Source organism: Nanorana parkeri, unplaced genomic scaffold (genome assembly GCF_000935625.1).
Source record: "Nanorana parkeri isolate BGI_ZX_2015 unplaced genomic scaffold, ASM93562v1 scaffold705, whole genome shotgun sequence".
NCBI lineage: Eukaryota > Metazoa > Chordata > Amphibia > Anura > Dicroglossidae > Nanorana > Nanorana parkeri.
The window spans coordinates 524,835-549,951 of NW_017306973.1; the positions used below are offsets into that span (position 1 = coordinate 524,835).

General features: G+C 40.7%; 1 protein-coding gene across 3 annotated transcripts; it reads left to right on the forward strand.

Annotated features, from left to right (window-relative positions):
- The first annotated feature begins 135 nt into the window (after positions 1-135).
- Positions 136-23,643, forward strand: LOC108792956 (lethal(3)malignant brain tumor-like protein 3). 3 transcript variants are annotated; one of them, XM_018563843.1, is made up of 18 exons: positions 136-310; positions 1,753-1,807; positions 1,927-2,015; positions 5,290-5,394; positions 5,939-6,074; positions 6,532-6,623; positions 8,049-8,200; positions 10,307-10,383; positions 14,066-14,151; positions 15,141-15,251; positions 15,850-15,964; positions 16,084-16,183; positions 16,264-16,428; positions 16,507-16,608; positions 19,025-19,080; positions 22,371-22,537; positions 22,759-22,821; positions 23,093-23,643. In XM_018563843.1, exons 1-18 carry the CDS (start codon positions 140-142, stop codon positions 23,219-23,221), a joined length of 1,971 nt encoding a protein of 656 aa, XP_018419345.1. In that variant the 5' UTR covers positions 136-139; the 3' UTR covers positions 23,222-23,643. The 3 variants fall into 3 exon arrangements, with proteins under 3 accessions (XP_018419345.1, XP_018419346.1, XP_018419347.1); XM_018563844.1 differs by having other exon boundaries at positions 136-301; XM_018563845.1 differs by lacking the exon at positions 16,507-16,608.
- Positions 23,644-25,117: the final 1,474 nt, after the last annotated feature.

Sequence of the window (25,117 nt, forward strand, 5' to 3'; positions counted from 1 at the left end):
AAAAACGTTCATGTCATATGTTCTCCCAGAAGTCTTCTGTATAAAGTGTTTTTATGCATGAATTCATTTGCACATGGGCACCACTTTCCTACAGCGAAATTAAATGCAATATTTATGGTTATATGTTTGCAGTAAAAGCATGTCACAACCTGTAGAGGAGCAAACAATTACACCTACCCCACCAACAATGCCTACAGCCCCTGTGACCAGTACAGAAAATGAGCGTCCTCAGAGACTGCGCAAAAAGAGAAAGCTGCTAATGGATTCTGGAGATGAAGAAGACTTTATAGACGAAGAAGAGGTAGTGCATGTCTGTATTACTCCTTATTACCGTCATCTTTTACATACTGCATGTAGGTGGTGTGTTTTTAGAATTTTAACAGCAATAACAACATGGTATTTTATTTGTGGTTGGTGGAGCCTAGTGGGCTGAGACAGTCCTTGACTACCAATGTGGTTTGGATGCTTCTTGTAGTGAGATCTCCCTGCCATAATTTCTGACTCTGCTCTTGTCAACTTGGAAGTTATGGGTGTATGTTACAGCACATCCATTTGCCTTTTTTGTTTAATGTGAAATAAATAAAAAAAAATCCAGCAAGGTGAAACCTATTAGAGTGGACACAGACCTAGGGACTCAAGCCTAATTTTCTCACTGATGGATTCCCCAAGATATAAAATATCAGATGGTTTACCGCTTCAGCATCTATTATTAATTAAAATATCCATTGTCTGGTGTAGTGACATCATGAATGAGTTAGGTGCAAGATAAGACAAATGAAAGGGAATTCACTTGAGATGTCTCTATACTGAATCAAAGTGGAACATTTCATATAGAAAGCTGTAAGAGAATCATCAGTGTTGAAAGCTATCCTTTTCCATTAGCAATAAAGAATCCTAGGGGCAATGGAAATGATAACACATAATCAATTATTGGTGATGGACCAGTGTGTTGTCCCATAAAAGGATGGGAGGAATTTTCTAACGGGCTTAGATAATTATGAAATCTCATAATACTTTAGGTCAGTGGTTCTCAGCCTGTGTAATCTCAGGACCCACATTTGTCCTTGGTAATTAACTTGCGACCCAAGACACACCACAATGGAATGTACGGCATTGCACTGCTGCACGTTCTGGTGCGGGTGATTGAACAGGAGCCAGAATGTAACGTCACTCCGGTCCAGGCACCTCTACAGAGCATGCGAGGGAGCCGTAAGCAATGCACGTATGGATGGAGCTCCCTCGCGGCCATACCCCCAGCCCACCCCATCCCAAACTAACACTCGGGCTCATGCAGCATATTTGGAATGGCTGCCCAGCCACTATAGCACCGGTGGAAGCTACTATTGGCTACATCTGAAGAAAACGGGGTCCTGTACCTCAGTCTGTATATTTGTTTACATACCTTTTAAGCAGAATCATCCCTTAACAAAAGTTTCAATTGGAAAGAACAAGAGTTCTTAAAGAAGACCTAATTTAAAAAAATCAGAAAGCCTAACTGGAAAATGACAAAGCTGCTGAAATAACTATATATAACTATTAAACATTTCTGTCTATTTTCCCTGTGTTAGCCTCTGATAGGAAAACCCCAAATCAAGAACACTAAGAATAAGACTGCTATCCAGAGACAGTATAGCCCTTGCAACAAACCTTTATCTTTATGACAAATACAACTGTCTCAATATGAAACATTTAAGAATCTTAATTTGCTGAGTATTAATACTGTACTTACCTTAACACTTTATTTACAAATAGGATAAGGTCAAAGTCCACCACAAGGGTCGAAAACCTTCCAAGCAAACAAAATCAGGTATGGTAGAAGAGCCAGTGATAAAAATATTATTTTGTTACTTTAAAATTAATGTATGTTATTTTATAAATAATGTACACTATGTTCTTAATAAGTTATTACAATTCTTTAACCATTAGCACCAGCAATCAAGAAGAAGTCATGGAACTGGGTCTCTTATCTAGAAGAAGAGAAGATGCCAGCAGCTCCTCTAAAACTCTTCAAAGAGGTAATTTCCGTAAGTTGGTGGCGCTTTCTTGTAAACAACCCTTTCTTGTTCCCAAGGCGTGTGTGTTTTGTTTTTTGTTATTTTTTTTATTTTCCAAGCTCACCTTAACCGGGACATTGTAGTTCTATTCCTATGTCCCATGGAATGTATTTAGATCCCAAGGAGGTTCCAAACATTGTTTGGAAATTGTGGGAGCTGTTCAAGTTTATTTTTCAGCTATTTATTTTTTGGACTGACTGTTGCCCTCATTCCCGGGGATCCACATAAGCGACTGTCTGCCTCTCGTTTCACCATTTCAAGGTGGCTTAGGGAGCGCATCATTCAAACCTATAGGTTTAAGGATAAGGTTCCATTTTTTTTTTCTGTCAGAACACACTCCACTAGATCAGTAAGTGCCTCTTGGGCTTTTCAGCTTAAGGCATCTGTTTTCCAGATTTGGTAGGCTGCCGCCTAGTCTTCTAGATTCCCCCCTCCCTGCTCCGATCCTCCAGCGCTGACTGGCGGAACGGACGGGGGAGGGGGCGGATACAGCTGGCTCTGCCTCTAAATAGGCAGAGACAGCTGCCACTCACACAGCTGGGCGGATCCAGACATAATTGTCGGGATCCGTTTCAGCTGCGGCGTCTCAGTATACGGCGAGCTGTAGCTCACGGTATACTGAGCCTAGGGTGACGGGAGGACGCCAGTTTGTGTCCTCCCGTTACCCTTTGGAGAACTATGGGGAAAGCCCTAACCTCCTTTTAATCCCCTTTTTTAATCCCTTTTTAACACCAAGATCCCAATGTGCTTAGCTGAGGTGTTGTCGTTAGTGTCAGTGCTTTTTACAAAGCAAATATTGATAACATTGTGGTTAGCTTCAGGTGACAGGGGAAACTATTACTTTTATTTAAATATAACAGACTCAATTGACTAGGCTTTATTATTTGCCCTAACAATTTATTTAGCATTGCGGGCAAGTTGAGCTGAAATTAAGTCACATGACTTAAAAATAACTAAACATGATTCTGTCCTAAAATATAAAAGCCCCAAAGAAGTGTACCTGTAAAAGAAGACTCTCAGTACTTATGTTTCCTGCTGCTGGCACCACTAGAACACATCTTAGTTTAATAGAAAGCTTCTGCTGAAGTCCATTGGTAAAACTGACACTTCTGAGAGTTTGGATCTCCAAAGTCTCCTACAACTCACACTAGATTCTCCCTCTCGTCAGAGGATAGAATAGTGAGGATAGAGTAGTGATGTGGAGGTCAGCAAAAAGAACCAGTGAGAGCTGCAGGGGGACCCAAGAGATCAACACTTTCAGAAGTGTTGGTTTCCTGTGGACCTTAGCAGAAGATTATTACTGAACGGAGCAGCCGTCTTGTGGCATGGGCAGAAGGAAAGGCAAGTATGGAGAGTGTTCTTTTACAGATTCACTTCTTTGGTGCTTTTTTGTTTCATAGGGTCACTTTAATGGTAAGTAACACAAGCATTATAGGTTAATAAGTTGAGCCTGAATGACACCTAAAATTAGGAAATCTTGGCAAGATTTTTGAGTAAATTGTTTAGATTATATTAATGCTAATTAAAAAAAGTTTGTGTGTGTTTTTTTTTTTTTTGGGGGGGGGGGGGGAGCTCCGATCCTCCAGCGCTGACTGGCGGAACGGACGGGGGAGGGGGCGGATACAGCTGGCTCTGCCTCTAAATAGGCAGAGACAGCTGCCACTCACACAGCTGGGCGGATCCAGACATAATTGTCGGGATCCGTTTCAGCTGCGGCGTCTCAGTATACGGCGAGCTGTAGCTCACGGTATACTGAGCCTAGGGTGACGGGAGGACGCCAGTTTGTGTCCTCCCGTTACCCTTTGGAGAACTATGGGGAAAGCCCTAACCTCCTTTTAATCCCCTTTTTTAATCCCTTTTTAACACCAAGATCCCAATGTGCTTAGCTGAGGTGTTGTCGTTAGTGTCAGTGCTTTTTACAAAGCAAATATTGATAACATTGTGGTTAGCTTCAGGTGACAGGGGAAACTATTACTTTTATTTAAATATAACAGACTCAATTGACTAGGCTTTATTATTTGCCCTAACAATTTATTTAGCATTGCGGGCAAGTTGAGCTGAAATTAAGTCACATGACTTAAAAATAACTAAACATGATTCTGTCCTAAAATATAAAAGCCCCAAAGAAGTGTACCTGTAAAAGAAGACTCTCAGTACTTATGTTTCCTGCTGCTGGCACCACTAGAACACATCTTAGTTTAATAGAAAGCTTCTGCTGAAGTCCATTGGTAAAACTGACACTTCTGAGAGTTTGGATCTCCAAAGTCTCCTACAACTCACACTAGATTCTCCCTCTCGTCAGAGGATAGAATAGTGAGGATAGAGTAGTGATGTGGAGGTCAGCAAAAAGAACCAGTGAGAGCTGCAGGGGGACCCAAGAGATCAACACTTTCAGAAGTGTTGGTTTCCTGTGGACCTTAGCAGAAGATTATTACTGAACGGAGCAGCCGTCTTGTGGCATGGGCAGAAGGAAAGGCAAGTATGGAGAGTGTTCTTTTACAGATTCACTTCTTTGGTGCTTTTTTGTTTCATAGGGTCACTTTAATGGTAAGTAACACAAGCATTATAGGTTAATAAGTTGAGCCTGAATGACACCTAAAATTAGGAAATCTTGGCAAGATTTTTGAGTAAATTGTTTAGATTATATTAATGCTAATTAAAAAAAGTTTGTGTGTGTTTTTTTTTTTTTTGGGGGGGGGGGAGCTAATTAAAAAAAGTTTGTGTTTTTTTTTTTTTTTTTTGGGGGGGGGGGGATTTGATATCATGATAAATGGGACATATTGCAAACAGAAATTAGAATTTTACATCTCTAGTAACATTTGTGGTTTTGAAATAATCCATCAAAAAAGCATATTTTCATTTTTTTTATTTTCTAGTGTATTCTTTTCTTTAAAAAGAGTAGAAAAGGCAAAAAATCTGGAAAGACAATATCACCAAAAGAGAGCATTGTTTGTTAAAAAAAATTATAATATGATAGAGTTTTTATAATTTGTGTATCATAAGTATTAACAAAATAAGTTATTGCTGAAACTTAGCTGGTTAAAAACATAATTGCTAAACATTCCAGACAATGATGAGAGCAAGTGTTCTTGATATGGCTGTTTGCTGAAAACTAGAGGAAATAAAAGTGTCTATGTTGCCTGCAGCAATTAGTCAGATTTCCCCAGAAGAAAGTTAGAATTGTATTCTTCCTTCAGTTCTTCACTATATAGTCTTGATTTTCATTTGCTTTCAGCATCAGACTTTCCCTCAATCACGGAATGGCTTTAAAGTGGGATACAAGCTGGAAGGGGTAGATCCTGAACATCCATCTTTATACTGCGTCCTAACATCAGTTGAGGTAAGATTGTCCATTGTTAGCACTTTCAAAGGACTCGCTCATGTGTTGGTTCCCTTCTCTCTCCAGTTTATTATATCTACTTTGTGTGCTTGAAATCCCTGTTTATGACATTTACTGCCTTTCATTGTTTTAAACTTGAAAAGAGTTTGATTTGCTGCAAATCAGGGAGCGAAAGATGGATCAGATACTTTGCAGGCAAGTTTCAGTTCATCACCTTGCTTCAATTGCATGTTCCTAATTAATTGGTGCATGGCATCGGATCGTACAACTGAGAATTGGCATAACCAGATAATTTTTCTGCCTTTTATGTTTCTCATCTGAAAACTGATTTGGCAATCTCTATTTTAAAGTAAACCAGCCCTACTTTTTTTAAACAAAAGAATAAAGACAGAATCTATGACAACATTTGTTAAATTGATTAATTCATGTAGGGTAATTATGAAGCAAACCTTCTATCAAATGAGGCAGAATTAAAAATTAAGCATACCTAGTATCAAATGAGACCGTTAAGATTGGATTTTCTCATATCTTGTTTTACAAAAAGGTCCAAGGTTATCGAATGCGACTGCATTTTGATGGATATCCAGATTGCTACGATTTTTGGGTTAATGCTGATTCTGTGGATATACACCCAGTGGGATGGTGTGAAAAAACTGGACACAGACTTACTCCCCCTAAAGGTGAAAAAGAACCATTATCATGTATAACATTATTACTGTATCTTATTACTGTTGTTCTAGTTATTAGTGTTTGAACAGAAATGTCAAACAAATGCATGTATCTGTTATTGTATTTTAAAAGATTTCAAAATCGGCCGGATATGTGAACTTACCAGCAGTATATAAATGTAGCAGACAAGAGAATACATGGATAGACATATTAGCAGTGATTAAGTAACTACATTGGCACTGATTTGATACGGAATGGTCAAAATGTTAAGCGCATCAGCATCCATGGCATTCCTTATACTTGTTATGTTACGCCAAGATCCCACCGGAGGTCTGGCTATGTTTTATCATAATGTCACGAAGATGTTTGTATCACCTTTGTCTGAAAAATATAATAAAAATTGTCAATTTAAAAAAAAAAAAAAAGATTTCACAATCAAATATTTGGTTTCTTACATTTTGTTTTCAGGTTATAAAGATGGAGAGTTTAGTTGGCCTTCCTACCTAAAGCAATGCAAGTCACAAGCTGGTCCAAAGACCTTATTTAAAAGCTATAACACGGTGAGAACTTAAGTGCAGCAATATAATTTAGCTGCTTTGCTTTTCTAGTTTGAGCACATGGCACTGTGCCTGTGACCTTATTTAATGGTCAATTGAACCTTCGGTTTAAATCTGCTAAATACATTCCAGGGGCTTCAAAACTGTACTACATTTTTTAAATCTTTTTAATCAGTATAGCACATGCTTCTGATTGGAGAGTTCTGCCTCAGCAGGGAACATATATGACCTCCTAAAAGACCAATAGTTCCCTACAAAGAGTAAGGATCACAAGCTGCAGCATGCTGGCAGAAGCAGGCATTTCTACTCGGGCTGTGACTGCTTTTTAAAGAAAACAAACTGTAGGACTTTGCACCCCCAATGTCTTGATACAATGATATACAATGATAGACAATGAACGTTCAGTCACACTTTAAATTGTTTTGAGCTTCCTTTACTGTACAACAGTGTCATTTTGTTTCCATTACCCAAGCACCGTCTCCACTTTCTCTTCATGATTTATTCAAATATTTTTGTTCAACCTGAACGCTGAATAGCTAAGATACAGATGATAGAATTGATGGCTTTAGTGCAATCAATTATTTCCCATCTGGATCAGAGAATACAATACAGAGAATGCAAGGTGTTAGAAAAATCTCTCCACATACAAAATTATATCAGTTCTGGTAATCACTGTCCTGTCATTGAAGCCCAGATGTCCAGGTCAAATTTAGCAGCTTCAGTATATGTTGGTAAACCTGACTATATAATTTGACTAACTTTCACAATTTAATTTTTTTTATGTCATATAAGGATTGTGTTTGGTACACTGTTTTAATAAAAAAAAACAAAAAACTGTTCTGTTTTCTAATATAATCTGACCAGTTGACAAAAAATATAAAAACAATGTATATTTGTTATATATATTACTTAGCCAGCATAAAAATTTGCAACTACCACCATTTTATTCTATAGGGTCTTGGCATTCAGAAAATATATAATGTTGGGGGGTTTTAAGTCATTTTCAGGCCTAAAATGTGGAATATAACATGGGTGCAAAAAATGAAAAAATGGCCTCAGTCATGAAGGGGTTAATACTTTCCTTTTTTTTTTGCATCCCTTACATACATTTGTTATTTTTAATACTATAATGGTATCATACTATTACAGTTTTAAAGAAGCTGAAATCAAATTTCTCTGAACAAAGCCTACGGCTTACATGTGATATTTATGTAACTAAAATATTGAGCACATGATTATGAACAACTTTGCTTAGTATACCTCTTAGGCAAGACAAGAATTCCTAGCCTCCACAGAAGGGTCTTTCCAAGCACATGTCACATTTTAGTAAAAAAAATCCTTTAAGTATTTTGCCATTCATATTTCTTCATACTGTTTCTCGCTGTAAATATTTTTTTCAACTCCTGTTTTGCATGCATTTGTTTACAGCCGGTAATTCCTTCTGGTTTTCGTGTGGGTATGAAACTGGAAGCTGTGGATCGGAAGAATCCTTCATTACTCTGTGTGGCAACTATTTCAGATATTGTGGATAACAGATTACTTATTCATTTTGATAACTGGGACCACAGTTATGATTACTGGTAACATGCTTCTTTTTTTTTTTCTCTTATAATTTACAATTACGCTTTAACTGCATAACCTTTTACAGAACAAACACATAGAACATATGCCCTGTAGGACTTCGGTAAAGCCTGACGGGCATATTTTGTATGTCCAGCAATGCCCCTTTCACCTTGCTGGGTGTGCTTCCGCAGGTGTCTGTTCTGGGACCTTTTGTCAGTTTGACTGCCAAACTACTGTGCTTTGTTTGGGACACTGACGTTGTCTCCTGCTTCAGCAATCAGTGTAACAGTTTGTTATACAGATCATTAATAAAGTGTGACAATTTTTTTACATTGAAGATAGGCACAGTTGTTAGGATAGATTACATACTTTTCATGTTATCTGTGTATTGCAGCTGCACAAAATCTGTACATTAAAAAAAACCCCTCTAAATTACCTTTCTGCAAATTATGTTATTAGCTATTTTTTTATAATAATTAAAGTTGTTGTGATTTTATTATTATCAAATTAACATGTCCATTGCTTAGAAGCTCCCCCCCCCACCAGGCAATTAGTAAGACCACCTATTACAGCTAGTGATGCGTATGAGGGGGCAAGAAAGCGCTGACAATCACAGGAGCTGGTCAGTGTTTGCACATTGGACGCTCCCTTTCCCCAGTTTTTTAGTCTTCTGGGGCATCCTACAAAAATCACAGAATACATGCAGGTATCTGAAAGTGCCCTCTACAGAATGTAAGTGAGTAAGTTTAAGTTTAGTGTTTTCATTTAGTTCATAGTTCCACTTCAAGCTCCTAAAAAAAAAAAAAAAAAAACATTCTAAGGAACAGTGTTTAATATTGTCTTAATAACCTGTGGTTAGTGCCTGAGTGTGGCTTTGTCTAAAGTTGTAAGCCTTAGGATCCGGCGAAGCTATTTGATCCAATTCATCTGATCACCATGCAGTTTATCTATTTCAAAAAACCTTTGGGGTTTTTTTGGCTTTGGATAAAGTAAGGAAGGTCTAGACCTCTCAGATTTATATTCCTGTATGCGGCCCCTCCATGAAGCTTAAACCTCTCTACTTCTCACTCCCGGTAACTGAAAGTGATGGTAGATGAAAATTGTATGATTGTCACTAGGGATGAGCTTGGGTAAGGACTGAACCTAGTCTAAACCTGAGCTCATCTGAACACATAAGCTACATGGGCCTCCCGCCCAATCAGCTGTGAGTCAGGGCTTTCCGCACCCTACAGCCATAAAAGGTAATTGATGTCACTGCTCCCCGCCAATTTGCTTATGGAGTTCCCCACCTGCAGCTGAATGGGCAGCATGGAAGGAGCAGAGATGTGTGAAATCTGTAACAGCTATCGAGGGTATTTCCAATCTTCTTGTGTCTCTGGGACAGAAAGCAGGGTTAGATCTGCTCAAGGTGACCCATCAACAAAAAAACTGACAAGTTCTAACTATTCCTGCTGTATCAAAAACAAAAAAAAAAAAAATGGCTATATATATGTATGGCACTAATTTCTAAACTGCCAAGTGCATTTTTACTTGATTTGTTAATGGAATTTAATTTACTTTAAATATTCTAAATTTGTATTTAGGAATGCTTATTGCTGCACTAAAAATGAGGTGTTCAATATATAACTGTACTGTTTATACTTTTGTTCTCCAACCTGAATTTAAATCAAATCAATTATGATTGCTACATAGGTGTCCCGAGGCGTGATGTCACCCAAAGTGGCCACCGGGTGACACACTGCCGTGACTGCATCGGCATTGTGGTGATGGACGATGGCAGAGAGAGCAGGGGACGTTTTAAAAAGTTGGGCGCTTGGTCATGGACTGAGAGCCCAACAGATGCACAAGAGAGGAGGGGACCCAGAGGCATACCTCGGTTATGGACCGAGAGCAATTGTCGGGCTCTCGATTCATGACCAATTGCCCAACTTTTCAGAGGGGGTGTTACCCGGGTGCAGGCCACACCCCCCTAGTGACACCATTGGATTGCTACCTAATTTTTTCCCCATATGTATGATATAGCAAAAATTTACAATTGTAAGTCATGATTTGTGACATGGCGTTCTTTAGCAGGGTAGTGGTTTGTCATTTTGGAAGGATCTCACTGAAATTTTCTTTCCCAGGTGTGATGCTAGCAATCTATATATCAGACCTGTTGGACATAGTAAAGAACTCGGGATAACTCTGACTCCCCCACCAGGTAAAGCCTTCTTGGTATATCTTGTCAGCCTATTTGGAGGAAACAGGAAACACAAATTTACAAAATATCATTTAAACCTTGTGTGCTAACAGGTTTGCATTATGGGTAAATAAAAAAAAAAGTCTTAGGATGCCTATATCATCCATTTTCATTCATTCCCTTTTTTTTTACCCTCATTAGCAATATGATGGTGGCTGGCTGGCTGTTGTTGGTAATCACCATGTGGGTTTTATTTCTTTTGTTTTGTGTAAACATTTTAATTTCATAAAATGTTTATGCTGTAGCCCTCATGCTGGCCACACACTGCAATTTTCAGGCAACCTGACCACCATCAACCAGTCAAATGCAACCTTTCGACAACTGTTTTTGCAATCTGCATGGTATGATCCATTTATTAGCTTCTTCCATTTAAACTTGGTTACAATGGTCATGTGTTTGAAGCCAGCATTATGGCTGATGTTAAGCAGAACTCCAGGCATTTCTTTTTAAATCTGTAGTGTAGAAAATAAGTCTTATGGGGTGTATGCCTCCTTTTTAAGTATCACTGGGATTTCTTAAAAATGTACTTTTTCATTCAGGCTGGATAGTTTAGTTCTTGCTATACTTCTGGCACTGCAACTCTTACACATGGAAACCTTAGTGTCATTTGCCTGCCCCTGCTCTGCCCTTGCCCATCCACAGAACTCTTTTTTTAACCATTCACAGAATACACAGCATATCACAATACAGAAGGCCCGTTATCAGACGCGAAGTATTCAAATGAAATCTGTTCCGTTATTGCCTCCCTTCTTAATGGAGAAGACTAAGCATCCATCAACACAAAAAATGCATATTTACACCTTTCTTTCCAGGTCGCAAATTTTTTCTTTGTTTTGCTATGGGCAACCAAAAGTATCAGTTTTTGGCTGTTCACTTCGCCCTTGCTTGGCTCCTAGAATATTCACAAAGATCCTCACTCCAGTTTTGGGCCTTCTTCGTCTTCAAGGTTCCTGGGAAGGTCTGTTGCTCCACGAAAAGACCTCTCTAACCTTGAACTCCAATGTGTCAGTCAGGCTGTGGACCTGGGAGGACTCTGAATGTATCCTGAATATCGATAAGCCATTTCTAAATCCATAACATCGCTTTGGATGCTTGGGCCGTCTCTGGGATACCCTTTAAGCCAAGGTCTTGCTTCCCCAGGAGAAGTTGACAAAACTGCAGGGTCAGGCTTGACAACTTCAATCCCATCGTCGATCTTCCTGTGGAGCTGCATGCAAGTGCTGGGATTTATAGTATTCACCTTCGAGGCAGTTCCATTTGGTAATTTCTAGACATGTGCGATTCGTTTCGTTCCGAATCGAAATTCGGACGAATTTTCGGAAATTCGGACATTCGGATGTATCCGAATTCCGAATTACAGACATAACGAATGCAAACGAATCCGAATTTCCATTTCCGAAATTCGGTAGCGTTAGTACGAACGTTCGTTTCGTTTTCTGTTCTTATTCGTTTCTTATTCGTTTCGTTCGTTGGAGCAAAGTGACATTAGAGAAGGAGAAAAATATTTTTTCCCCCTCAAATGTCACTTTTGCTGCAAACGAACGAAACGAATAAGAACAGAAAACGAAACGAACGTTCGTACTAACGCTACCGAATTTCGTCTGAATCCGAATCCGAATTGACTTTCACACCCGAATCCTGAAAAACGAAATAACACAAATCCGAATTTAAAACGAAACGAAACTAAACGAATTTTTTGGCAGTGCACATGTCTAGTAATTTCTACTTCAGGACTTTACAATGCAACATTCTCACAGAGTGGGATAAGGCCAACCTTTGTCTGGAGAGAATTATCAAGTTGCTAGAGGTGGATCTGCTAGCATCTCAGTTCAACAAGAAGCTGATGGCAGACACAGTGGATACCTTGGTAGCACCATGGGCTCATTATGCTCTGATCTGTTGTTTTCCTCTGCTGTCCTCTAAAGCTGTTACCTCATCTATTTTGCAGGATCGAGCACGAAAGCATTCCAGTCATTCTGAGTTCCGCATTGGCCTCCCAGTATGCTGGCCTCATTGGCGTGTTAGCTGATATTCCCTTGCCTCTGCCAGGTTCTCTGGATCTGTTCTTTCTGGACCAATCTTCCACCTTGATTTCTATTTGCTGGCATTAACAGTTTGGCTGTTGAAACCCAGGTTCTGAGAGGCATTACAGAGTCCCAACCATAATTAATGGTTGTAAATCTACTTACTGCAACATTTATCTTTTGTACACAGAAGGCTTATTTTCAATGGTGTGAGACTTTGGGGTTTCATGCGTGTGACTTTTCAGTAGGCCATGTTCTTTCCTTGCTTCAGTCAGGGTTAAAGCATTTGATCTTACAGAATGACAAAGTTGTTTTGAGACCAATTACTTCCTTCTTACCTAAGGTGGTCACTGTTTTACTTTAAAGAAGATACTTCTTCTTTACAAGGTTGATGTGCCTGCCTCTGCAGATGCTAGTTTTAGTAGGAAAGTTCTGCAAACAGCTGTTTAATGCCCTTGTTTGTTCCCTTGTTCTTGGGTTTCTCTTGTTCACCTGTGTTGTTTAGGTGTGTCTGACCCTCTGTTTGGACTATTGTGGACCTCCCTACATTGCTTAATTATCCTCAGCTTTGTCCTTCTGCACTAGATGTTAGGGAAAATTAGATTTTTGTACTCCCATACAATACTTTTCCCAGAATCCATAGAGGGACACAGATGCTGTCCCTCATTTATGACCTTTCCCCCTTGGACTTCTTGCTACAACAGGCAAGGTGTGAGGGGGTTATGGCCTTAAAGGAGCAGGTCTTGAGTTTTTATGTGCCTAGTGTCTGTTTTCTCCTGCAGGAGGCAGTATAATAATTTTGTTCCTTAATTATCAGCTGTGTCCCTCCCATAAACGCTGAAAAAAAAAGATTTTATGGTGAGTACAAAAATCTATTTTTTTGCTTGGAGTTCTGTTGTATTAATATTAGATTATAGCTACAAGCTCTAGTTCTTTTTAGGACATATGATCTTAATAAACAATATAGGACACAAAACTGTGCACATGAAATGTATTAGGAATGTTGCTTTTAAAATACACTACTGAAGTCCTCAAAGGATCTGTATATCACTTCAAACAAAATGCATTTTTTATCTTGTTCTACCTTTTTAATGCTGAACTCTGGGCAACCCACTTCGTACACTGTTGAAATTCATATATGGGGGCTGTGTTATCTTCCAAAAGATCTGTATTTGTGTCTGGCCAGTCCTGAGATTTACACAACCCTGCCAGACAATAGAGCCAGGTTAGTGAGCGGACTCTTCTCTACTGCAGCTAAGCAATGCTTCCCCAGCCTGTGATTGACCAGTGATGGGTTAGCAGCACACTAATAAGCTCATCCTTCTTCTCATTCCTTTTCCTCTTGTCAGAATGTCCCATATCATATAATCTCATGTGCATGCAGTAGTGCCTGATTGGCCTCTGGTGCTCTCTTTCCCTCTTACAATGAGTTCTGTTGTACATGGATTTACAAGAGGCTGATGCCAAGTTAAATATGGGTACTTACACTAGTTTTACTTAAAAATGCATGCATGTTTTCTTTTTTTTTTTTTTTATGAATGCATAACTGCAATGATTGGTCATTTTTATATCTGCCTATAGTTCATCTTTAAGTGTAACTTCTTCTTCTGTATTGCTAGATTATAAAGACCCAACAAGTTTTTCCTGGGAGGCTTATTTGGAGAAGACAGGTGCTCAGGCTGCCCCAGCAAGAGCTTTTAAAGTGGTAAGTTTGCACTCTAAATTCCCAAATTGGTTCACCACTTCACTCATACCTGCATACCACTTATGGGCCAGGGCATTTTTTAGATTTCATAACGGGCCTATTTATAACTTTGTTATTACATAAGATAAAGTACATTTGGGGGAATGTATCAAAATCTGGAGCAGCTGTGCATGAGAAACCAATCAGCTTCTCTCTTTCATTTCCAAAGTTTAATTGAACAAAGTGGAGATATAAGCTGATTGGTTACAATGGGCAACTGCTGTAGATTGTGCCTGCTCCAGTTTTGATAAATGCCCCATTGCGTTTTTAAAAAATTAGACAAGATTTTGGCAATATTGTTTTGCAAAAAATATTTTATTTTCTATGGAATCTCCTAAACAAAAAGAAGTATTAAATTTTTTTTTCTTTTGACCAGCAGTAAATTTTTTTTTTTTTTACTGTGAGTGAAAACGTGCAATTACACGCAGCATGTGTTCCTCCCAGGATCAGGTCTTTTTATGGGTATGCAAACCCGTCTGAATGAGCCCAAATAGGTCAATTGATCAAGTAAGAACCGTTACAAATATTAACTATACAACATCACATAGAAAAAAAATAGTGTTAAAATACTGATTCTCCAGCTCACAGAGCAGCAAAGAAATACAGACTTGGATACATTTTATTGAAAATAAATGATTTCCATATTGTCAAGATTTTCTCTAGCATGCTTTCTGATATCACAATGCATAGCCGCATTCATTCTAGACAAGGGTTCTAGCTTTCCTCTACTAAAGAATTTTTATTTAGTTTTGTTTGTTGCCCTGTACAGATATTAGAATACAACTTATTATTTTCATCCATTGAGGGACACAGGAATGTAGTAATTCTTAGACATATGGGTTATATGCATCTGCCTATAGCATAGAACTTTTGATATGTAGCCTTGATTATGTTGCCTTTTTTAACAAAGCTCTTTACATATCTCTCTTCTGTTCTGATGTTGATTTCAGCGCCCTTCACATGGCTTCCAACCACAAATGAAACTTGAAGCTGTAGATAAAAGGAATCCCATGTTAATTCGGGTCTGTACTATTGTTCAGCGAGAGGAAAATCGTCTCAAGGTAACTGCCTTTTAAAATTGATACAACAAATTAGTGAGATGTGTTAAAGGAGAACTGTGGGGTTAAGGCTTTTCCCCATAGTTCTCCTTAGGGTAACGGGAGGACACAAACTAGCATCCTCCCGTCACCCTAGGCTCAGTATACCGCGAGCTGTAGCATGCGGTATAGTGAGACGCCACAGTATACCGCGAGCTGCTGCTCGCGGTATACTGAGAGGCCGCAGCTGAAGCGGATCCCGACAATTATGTCTGGATCCGCCCAGCTGCGTGACTGACAGCTGGCTCTGCCCCCACAGAGGCAGAGCCAGCTGTACCCGCCCCCACCCCCTTCCGTTCCGCCAGTCAGCGCTATCGGAGGGGGGAATGAAGCCCCTCCCCTGTCACGGCAGAGAGCCGTGACAGGATCGAGAGGTGAGCGAACGCCGGTATGTGTTCGCTCACCTCCCGATCTACTAAGCTGACCTGTGACAGTCTCATTGTCACAGGTCGGCTAGAACTATGAGGTGAGTGAAAGCACTCACCTCATAGTTCTCCTTTAACTTAGTGGAAATGTATTTTAGAGGAGACCTTGAAATAACATATACTGTACTATGTTCCAGCTACATTTTGATGGATGGAACTCACTCTATGACTTTTGGGTAGATGCAGACAGTCCAGATATTCATCCAGTAGGTTGGTGCGCAAAGACTGGCCACCCTCTTCAGCTGCCGCCTGGTAAGACAATGTGTTATATAACTCTTTTTGTGCTCGATTTTAGATGCAAGGACTAGATATACTGTAGTGTGATAAAGGGATGGACTCTTAATTATGCATAGTAAATATATTTTTTGTAGGTGTTGGAGACACAGCTGCAATTCCTGGACAGGGCTGTCCTATCCCTGGCTGTAAAGGGATCGGCCATGTGCGGGGACCACGATATGGCACACATTATACGTAGGTAACATTTTGTTGCACTTATATTTTCCCTGCATGTATGTTTATATCATTTTTCTTTTCTTTTCCTTTTTGCTTAGTGCTGTCGGATGTCCCTACTCAGAGGTCAACCTGAACAGAGAAAGTTTATTGCAGGATCGTCTTGGTGGGGAGTGGCCACTGCCCACATACAACGCACTGAAATCCCGAAGGCCAGGTACACCCAACCCAACACCTGACCCTCAGCCGGATTCTCCTCAGTCCAGGTAGTGTAGACTTCATCTCACTGAGCCTTCTCTATTTCAAGAAGGTTTGTCTTACAGTTAAGCACTGATTATTTTCAGAAAGTCTCCAACTCCTATAGAGGAGCAATTTGGAAAAGGCAACATGTGGGAAATGGCAGAGTGGCTAGAGGATGAAGCAGAAATGAAACCAAAAATTAAAAAGTAAGTGTGTTGAATGATTTTTCATGATCTGCAGACACAAACTAGCTCCATTACTAGAGGAGAACTAGAGATGAGGCTTAGCTTAGTTGGTACCCAGTTTGCCTGAGTTCGTCCAAAACTCTTAACAATCACCTCCTCGTTCCTGGCACAACCATTAGTGGCGGGGTCATTCCCCTTTGTGATGTATGGATGTGCCTGCTGCAACTGACTGGACCTGGAGGGGGGTGTGTCAGTCACAGTTTTGAGCAGGCTTGGCGAACTCACGTGAACTGGGTTTGCCCCAAGCGCAGGCTCATCACTAGTGCTGAGTGATTTAATGAAGACATCAGTTATTCGAAGCTATGCAAATATACAGGCAATACTCTGCTTCTTTATTTGAAAGCCAATGCCTCCAAATTTGTACTGTGTAAAATATAAAGTATGAAGAAAGGTGGTAGTTATACAGAGAACAGACCGGTAAAAACACCTCTGGAAAAAGGATCAGGTAAAAGGATAAGTATTATACTGTATATGTAGGTGCACTAGCAACTGGATATAAAAAGTTCACATGAATCGCTTCATGAAATCTCTGCTATGCATATGCTTAGACTATAGTCTTTTGGAAGGATTGGAAGAAGAACTTTAACCTCTTGCCGTCCGCCCGTAGTAAAAAAATAAAACCCCCAGTGGTGAATAAATACCACCAAAAGAAAGCTCTATCTGTCCCCAAAAAATGGTATAAAATTAATTTCAGTACAGCGCTGCATGACGGAATAAATGTCAGTTAAAGTACCGCAGCGCTGAATACTGAAAAATGGCCTGGATGGGAAGGGGGTTTAACACCGCGGATGTCAACTGGTTAAGCAGGCAAGAATGAGCAAAGGCAATGCAACCTAGAGAAGCACAGTGATTTATTAGGGAAACTAAAACCAAATGATGGCACTTGCAAAGTAAACAATTGGACAGTGCTCATCAAAGCTGTGAAGAAAGTGGTTATAATGGAGAGCGAGCCTGCAAGCTTGGACTTGGTGTGACTTGTATGAAGTCCTGCCCACTGTTTTGTCTGCTTTGCAGCAATGACCCCTTCCTAAGCTGACAACTGAGGCAGTTTGCCATCACCTAGGTCCAGGTTGAAAAAGGCTGAGTCTCAACACTGGCCATGTGAGGTCTGCTCCCAGGTAAAATCTTTTGCAGCTTGGTGTCTTCATTTTTGTAAGTACAGCATGACTGTGCTTCACCAGGTCAGAAAGCCTTTGTTTTGCATACATTGGAAGTGTCATGGATACATCTTCCAATGAAGTTCTGTTATCTAAAATAAAAAGTGTTACAAGATAAATGTTAAAGGAAAAATAGAATGAAATGGACCAAAAACTATTTTACTTTGCTTCTAAGAAAGAATACATAATATATTACATTTATATACATGTATATTACAAATATAACATGTGTGGTACAATTAAAGCTGAAATCCAGGATAAGCAAATATTGTTTAAGTACATGAGGCATGTGTATTCTTCCTTGAATCTTGGCGTGCTTTGTGTACTTCATCCAGATCTGTGCAGTGATCCAGTATGAAACCTTGCCTCTGTAGATGAGCTTTGTGTAGTAAAGACCAGTCACTGCTGCTCTCTCTGCTTGGGCGGGGTGACGGATCTTGTATCTGCGCCTCTGTAGTTTTCTGAAGCCTGTAATAGGTGAACTTTCTGGGTTCCTCTCACAGCTCTGGTCTCTGCACAGGTTATGTACAGCACCATGATGATGTCACTGATACTTTTACAAGGTGATTTTCTGAGTTTGCAAAGTCATTTGGTGCACACAAAGTGGCTATATATCATTTGTGGCTATCAAGGAATATATTTGTATAAATTTGTTTGTGCTTGGAGTTCACCTTTTAATGTCCCTTATTTTGTCAGTCTGACTAAAATTATGTGTAAAAAACAAATATGTACAGAAGCTGTGGGGAACAGGAATCGCTTACCATGTCTTTTTAGTATGATGAACCAGTTGCTGGAGTTAAGGACATTTCACCATTTGGCAGTAGGAGTTCAGGTAGAGGAGAAGTCATGGCGATACCCGTAGACGACACCAAGTATTAGCAACAAACTGGTTACATTAATTACTACTTTATCAGTACACTAAAATAAAAACATGGACAAGATTCCACCAGTCTCCAACCAGCACTGAACACAGCCTAGTGGGGTACTGAAAGCTGGCTTTGTTTTCCTTATTTTCCTGATTTCTTTGGGTAATTCTGTATGATATGGGATAATAGTACCATTAATGTCCATGCCATGTGCAATGTGAATTTATGACTGTTGTTCTTAGAAAAACCCTTAGGAGGAGAGGGGAGTTTTTTATGTAGTAGAAAATATTTATAACTTTATAATATTTATATTTCTATAAATGGATATTAATTTTTTTCTGCTTTCTCATACAGGGGTGGTCACACATATATCCGCCTGCAGCTGATTAAGCAGGACAAAGATGGCACAGGTTAGCATGGCTGCTTTTACAGTACCTGTGACTGATAACATGGGTGGGAGGTTCAGAGGAGACAACACCACTTGAAGGGATTTCTTTTTTCCTTAAACGTACATCACAGGACCACAGGGTGTTAAATCTTTAACCACTCGGTTATACAGTTACCTTTTAGGTGACTGGGCACCAGCAAATCAATCAAAGATGCAGGACTGCCCAGCATAACCCCTCCCACTGCCAGCCTGCCTCAGTTTTTTGCCAGGTGATGGACACATTCTCTAAACTCTGCGAGGAGAACAACTTTTTGCGCTATTTGTTTTCCATTTTTTTTTCTGCAAGATTCTTCTAGCAAGCAAGTTTCGCTACATGCTGATTTAAGCCACTGTGGTGCCTCCAGCAGCTATCCAGATCCGTTTTCTTCTCAGAAGAGCCTTGGTGGACTCTACCCAGACCCTGATGGAAGGAAGATGCAAGGCTGGCTTGTAATGTGCTGCACTTGTGCGTGTTTAGCCTCAGGGTGGCCTACAGGTACAGGGCCGTGGTCCATCTAGGTGGGGCTGTGAGCCTGAAAAACCCCCTAAGGGGGTATGCCCACTTGGAGGGCTAAACTCAGATGTGATATCTTCCCAGGCAGCAGCTGGATCTATTTTAAAGACCAAACGTCTCTCAGGAAAGCCCCAGTCTAGCTCCCCAGGTACCCAGGCGGTAGCCCCAGTACCCTACAGGGTTACATTTAAGGCTCTTGTGTTGCACTTTTATTAGTTGTTCAGCTTTAAGAATTTAAATTTGGCTCTGGTTGAGTTCCCTTGAGGCCGAGGGCCTGTAGAACTGCACCTGGGTTGCCTCCCTCCTGGGTACCATACTGCTCATGCACCTGCCATTTTCTCTCTCCCTGGCACACCTCTGGCTGGACATGTGCTTCCTGCTGCTCCTGCGACTTTGCAGAGACACAGACAAAGAAATTCTGCACCACTCGATCCTGGGTCACGCTCTGCAAACTCTGGGTGCTCAGGAGTCCACATAACCTGACAACCGTTCTGGTTAGGGTTCTACTCCCCTCCGGGTACAGTATCTCTGCAAACTCCATGCTTTGCTCACTTCCCTGGTAAATCCGTGGTCCTCCACTGCACCTTCTGGATGCCCCCTCTGACTTACTGTCCAGAGATGCGTTTACTGACATCATGGCTGATTTTATGGGGAAAAAACTGACTTCTTTCAGACTTCTGGCCATTCAAGTGGCCCCCTTTTCCCGCTTCCTCTGACTCTCCTTTACCTGCCTTAGGGCTACCTGAGGAAGAAAGAGGTACTGTTTTCAGTTCTCCAGAATCCTCTAAGCAAAAAGGACCGGTCTCCTGACATGTCCCCTAAGTTCAAAGACACTATTTCTGTCCTTGTGAGACAGGTTTGCAGTTAGAACCACTGGCTTCAACTCTCTTGCAAGTCATGAGTTTGGGGTCTTTGAAAATGCCGAAAAAACGTGCCCAAACTTTTATTGTTCACTGCTGGGTTATATGTTGACTGAAATCACCCTGAGAAGTTTTTTTTACCCCCAAATGGTTTTCCCAGCAATACCCTATCAAGAATTACTTTCTTAAGAAATGGTCTGTACCTGTTGTGGACCCACGCCGACAAAAGGTTGGAAGCCCTCTTTAAGGCTTTCTTTGCCTCTGCATGCCCTGCTATGAAGCCTGCTGTAGCCTCCTTGGTAGTATGTCAGACCTTGTCTGTATGGTCCAAAGCTTTGGCTAGGGACCCTCAGTCTACCTTATTGGACCCAGAAGTTCTTGGAAACTTGAACTTTTTCCTGTGGCTTTACATTATTGCGTGGATGGCTGGGCAGATACTCTCTGCCAGATCTCCAGATGAGCTTCCTGTCAGTTCACATGCAACAGCTCCATTGGCTCAAATGCTAGTCTGCAGAACTCTCTTGCAAGAAACATCTAGAGCACACTTGGGTATACAAGGATATGCCAAAAAGGCATCTTCTGGCAAAGGACATCATGGGGGGAGAAGTAACTTTCTTACCTCAGAAGAATGTCAAGGCTCTGGTAGCAAATTCTTCCACTTTCTCCCTAAAAAATAAATAAAAGCCTCAGGTTCCAAACCAAGCAAGGCACACAGTTGCATTGCAAGGCCTGGTCCTCCAAGCCTGCTAAGTCTGGGAATAAGCCCTCTTCACAATGAAGGCATGTCCCCACTTACAAATGGGGGGTCATCTTTCAGTCTTTTCGGCACTCTGGGCGCAGGATATTTCCACCTTCTGGGTTCAGAGTTTCGTAACCAAATACTACAAACTTCCTTGTTTCCTGTTATCCAATCTACCCATATCTCAAAGGAGGGTGTATCTCTTCACTGCCTTAGGTCAGCTTCTTTGTCAGGGGGTCATAGTCCCTGTTCCGAAGGTAGAAATGTTCCAGGGGTTTATTCCAACCTCTTCACTGTCACCAAAGGAATGGGGTGGCGATATCCTAGATCTAAAGATCCTCAGCTAGTTTCTCCAGATTTTGTATGGAATCTATCATCGTCTCACTTCTCCTTCTCCTGTGCGGTTTTCTGGCCTTGGTGACATCAAAGATGCATATTTACACATCCCGTTTTTGCTTGCCCACAGTCGCTGCTTCTGTTTTGCTGTGGGCACCCAGCATTATAATTTGATGCACTCCCTTTAGTCCGTTTACAGCATCCTGGATTTTCACCAAGGTTCTGGCCCCTGTCTTGGCCATGCTGCAATCCCAGGGGATCCCCATAGCAGGGTGCTTGGGTGATCTCCTCCTCAGGCGACCCAAGTCCTATTGTGCAATATTTAGAAGCTGATACAGATCCTGCAGTGCTTTTGGATGGATCCTGAACCTCCAGAAAATTGATGTTGGAGCCTTCCCATTGCTTGGAGTACCTAGGCCTAGATTTGGAAATTACCCTATCGAAACTCTTCCTGGACAGGCCTCTGTGGATGTAAGGTTTGGCCAGAAAGTCCTTCAGGTGACCCTTTAACTTTGTGTAGGCCTCCAAATTGGGGTTATTCTTCTGGGGCCCGTTTGCTGTGTTGCCCAACCCTCTGCTGTACTGCTTTTAAACATCTCAGTGGTTAAATGATTTGCCTCCCTGTGTCTTATGATGTACAATCAAGAAAACAGTATTTTTTTAAATTACATCTCAGGACCCTCCCCTATATTTAGTAGGAGTTATGCAGGGATGTCCTGCAGCTCTATCCAAATAACTTTTTGTAGTGATCACATTTTGCATGGTAAATTTGTGTGTGTGTGCGTGTAGAAAGCTTACATTTAATGGCAGTTATTTCCCTTTAGACTGTGAACTGAGCTTGGATCAAGCTCTTCATGAATCTGTGTTTATGACATCTTTGTCCCCTGACCCTGGTCATCGAATTCACCTGTGCTGGGAACAGCAGTGTCATCTACTGCCTGAAGTGTCGGCATATAGCGCCAAAACTGTTACTAAATGGACTGCTGAAGAAGTAAGTACTTGCTGGTGAACTGGAAAAGATTTATAGAGTAAGCTGATAGAAAAAGGTCATGGAAGCTACATGTAAAGTGAAAGCTGTAGAGGGAAATAAGACGATGGGAGTGTATGATTTGATGTTGCAAAGTTTAGGTAAATGTAATATATGTATATGGCAAGAACAATTGCTAATTCCATTTATCATTACTTTCCTATTTCCTCCACTGTATTTCACAGGTTGCTCAGTTTGTCCATCAGCTGCCAGGCTGTACAGAAAAAGCCTATGTCTTCAGAGAGGAGGTATGAATAGACAAAGTGCTTATGGTTAGTCTGGTGTGTGTCCTGGGTCCACAATACTATTATTTTTATTTTTGGACTGTGACCTATGAAGAGTTCAAAGCACCTTACACTTACATGAAGTCTGGATTGTGGGAACATTGGGGAGGGGTCACGTGATCCACCTGTACACTGCATGTATTTGGTGATAGTGTTTTGCTCTGGTCCATTGTCTCTTTTTGATCAATAATACAAAATCAGTCAATGTCATCAAGTGTTCTTTTATTTTTCACAGCAAATAGATGGCGTGGCTTTCCTTCTTCTTACTCGTAATGATTTGGTAAAGATTCTGGGGCTGAAGCTAGGTCCTGCTCTGAAGATCTACAACTCAATCCTTATGTTCAACAACCTAGAACAGAATTAAACTAAGAAAGGGCAGCAGGAGAGCCACACGCTGGTTCAGGACTGTCAACTGTCTGATGATTTTAAGACAACATGTGAATCATGGTCTACCTGCACTGCATCCAGGAGGTCGAGAACAGTTTGGGAGTTGATTTGCATTTATCAGAGAATGTGCTACATCTGCTCTAATGTTCCTGTGTCTGAATATTCATTATGTAGTATATGAGCATCCTAGCTCTGATTTACATTCGGCAAGATGAATTTGCTGCTGTGGTGCTTTACTGCTTTGGGTCCTGGCCATTCTTGCACCAGGAGTTTAAGGTGTAATGAAATGATTTTGTTTTTTTCTTACAGATGAAGTAAATGGCTTTTTCTTTGTCCTTAGTCTATTGTACACAGATCATTTAATGGCAGTTACACATGGCCAGTTTTCAGCCACAAATCACTGCTGGCAACAATTTTCCTGTGTATTGGAGAGAAGCAACATAGTGTTGTAGAGTGACTGTAAGCTTTGGTGCAAATGGCAGCACAACAGAAAGGTGTCTTTCCTTATCTACAAAGGTAAACAGCTAAGTTCACAGATCAAACACATATAAGGGAGCTGTTTCACTTCCCAAAGGATTTGTATTTCTATCATTCACTCCTGAGATTTACATTGTCCTGCCACACAGCCAAAAAGCCAATTCAGGAAAACATTGATGACACCACCAGGCCTCTTGATTGGACATTGAAGAAGCATCATCAGACTGATAAGATCATCTCTCTTCTTAATCTGCTCTCTCTTCCTACCAGCTTGTTCCCTTTCAGCATACTTGCATTAAGCAGACCTGACCAGTACACCTGACCAGTACTGTCCATCCCTCTTCCAGTCTGAGTACTACCGTACTGGGAACTAATAGAGGCTGAAATCAAATTCAGGTAGTTTAAATGATATAAAGAATACAGAGCTTCACTAATGTGTCTTCTATATATATCTGGAGTTCAGCCCTAAAGGAAAAATATGGTGTATTTTCAGGAAGAAGTTTGCATTTACCTTTCGGTAACTTTTGACTTTCACCATTTCACAAGCTTTTTCTTCCGGTCAATCACAATAACTTTCTTTCGTATCTCCAACATATTGTACTGAATCAAAGCGAATCATCGATTGTGGGACACAGCTTGATGATAATAAGCAATCTAGGGTTATACTGCCGGCTACAAGAGAAATGGGCAATAGACTCATAGAAAACTGAAGGCCGGCTCTCTTGAGACTATAACCCCTCACACCTGACACCTGCTCAGTTTTGCTTAGTGTCCTTAGGAGAATGGATTTCTTTTTCCTTTCTGCTATATCTTTTACTTGGATTGGAAGGTTTTTTTCTACTATTGACAGGTACTGGTAAGTTCAGGCCAGATGTTGGAAATCTCTCCAGTTAGCCAACAAGCACAGGTTTTCCCAGTTTATGAAGTATAAAGGTGTTCTTTTTGCAGTGGTCCTGCAGTCAGGAGTGACAACCTGTGTTCCAGTTAAGCGGACCATACACCTTACAATTATCTGCAGATTTTCTATGGTCAGATGGAGAAAGTGCAACAGATTCTTCCATCTACGCCAAACTGTGTGGGTGGAGGCATCTTCCACTGGGCCAAGCTTCAGTATCACTAGTCGGCCCCACTGGCTCTCAAAATACATGAACAATCTGCTTGGATGCAGGCACTGTTCAGGTATTTTAAGAGCCAGCAGGGCCAACTAGCAAGATACTGAAGCTTGGCCCAGTGGGAGATTTCCATCCACACAGTTGGTAGAATCTGTTGTACTTTTCCATCTGACCAAAGAAGATCTATAGGTGTATGGCTAGCTTTATCACAGACTACTCTTCAGGTCAGACCTGGTGTGTCTGGGGATTCCTTGCAGAGTTTTCAAGACCTGACTTGGGAAACT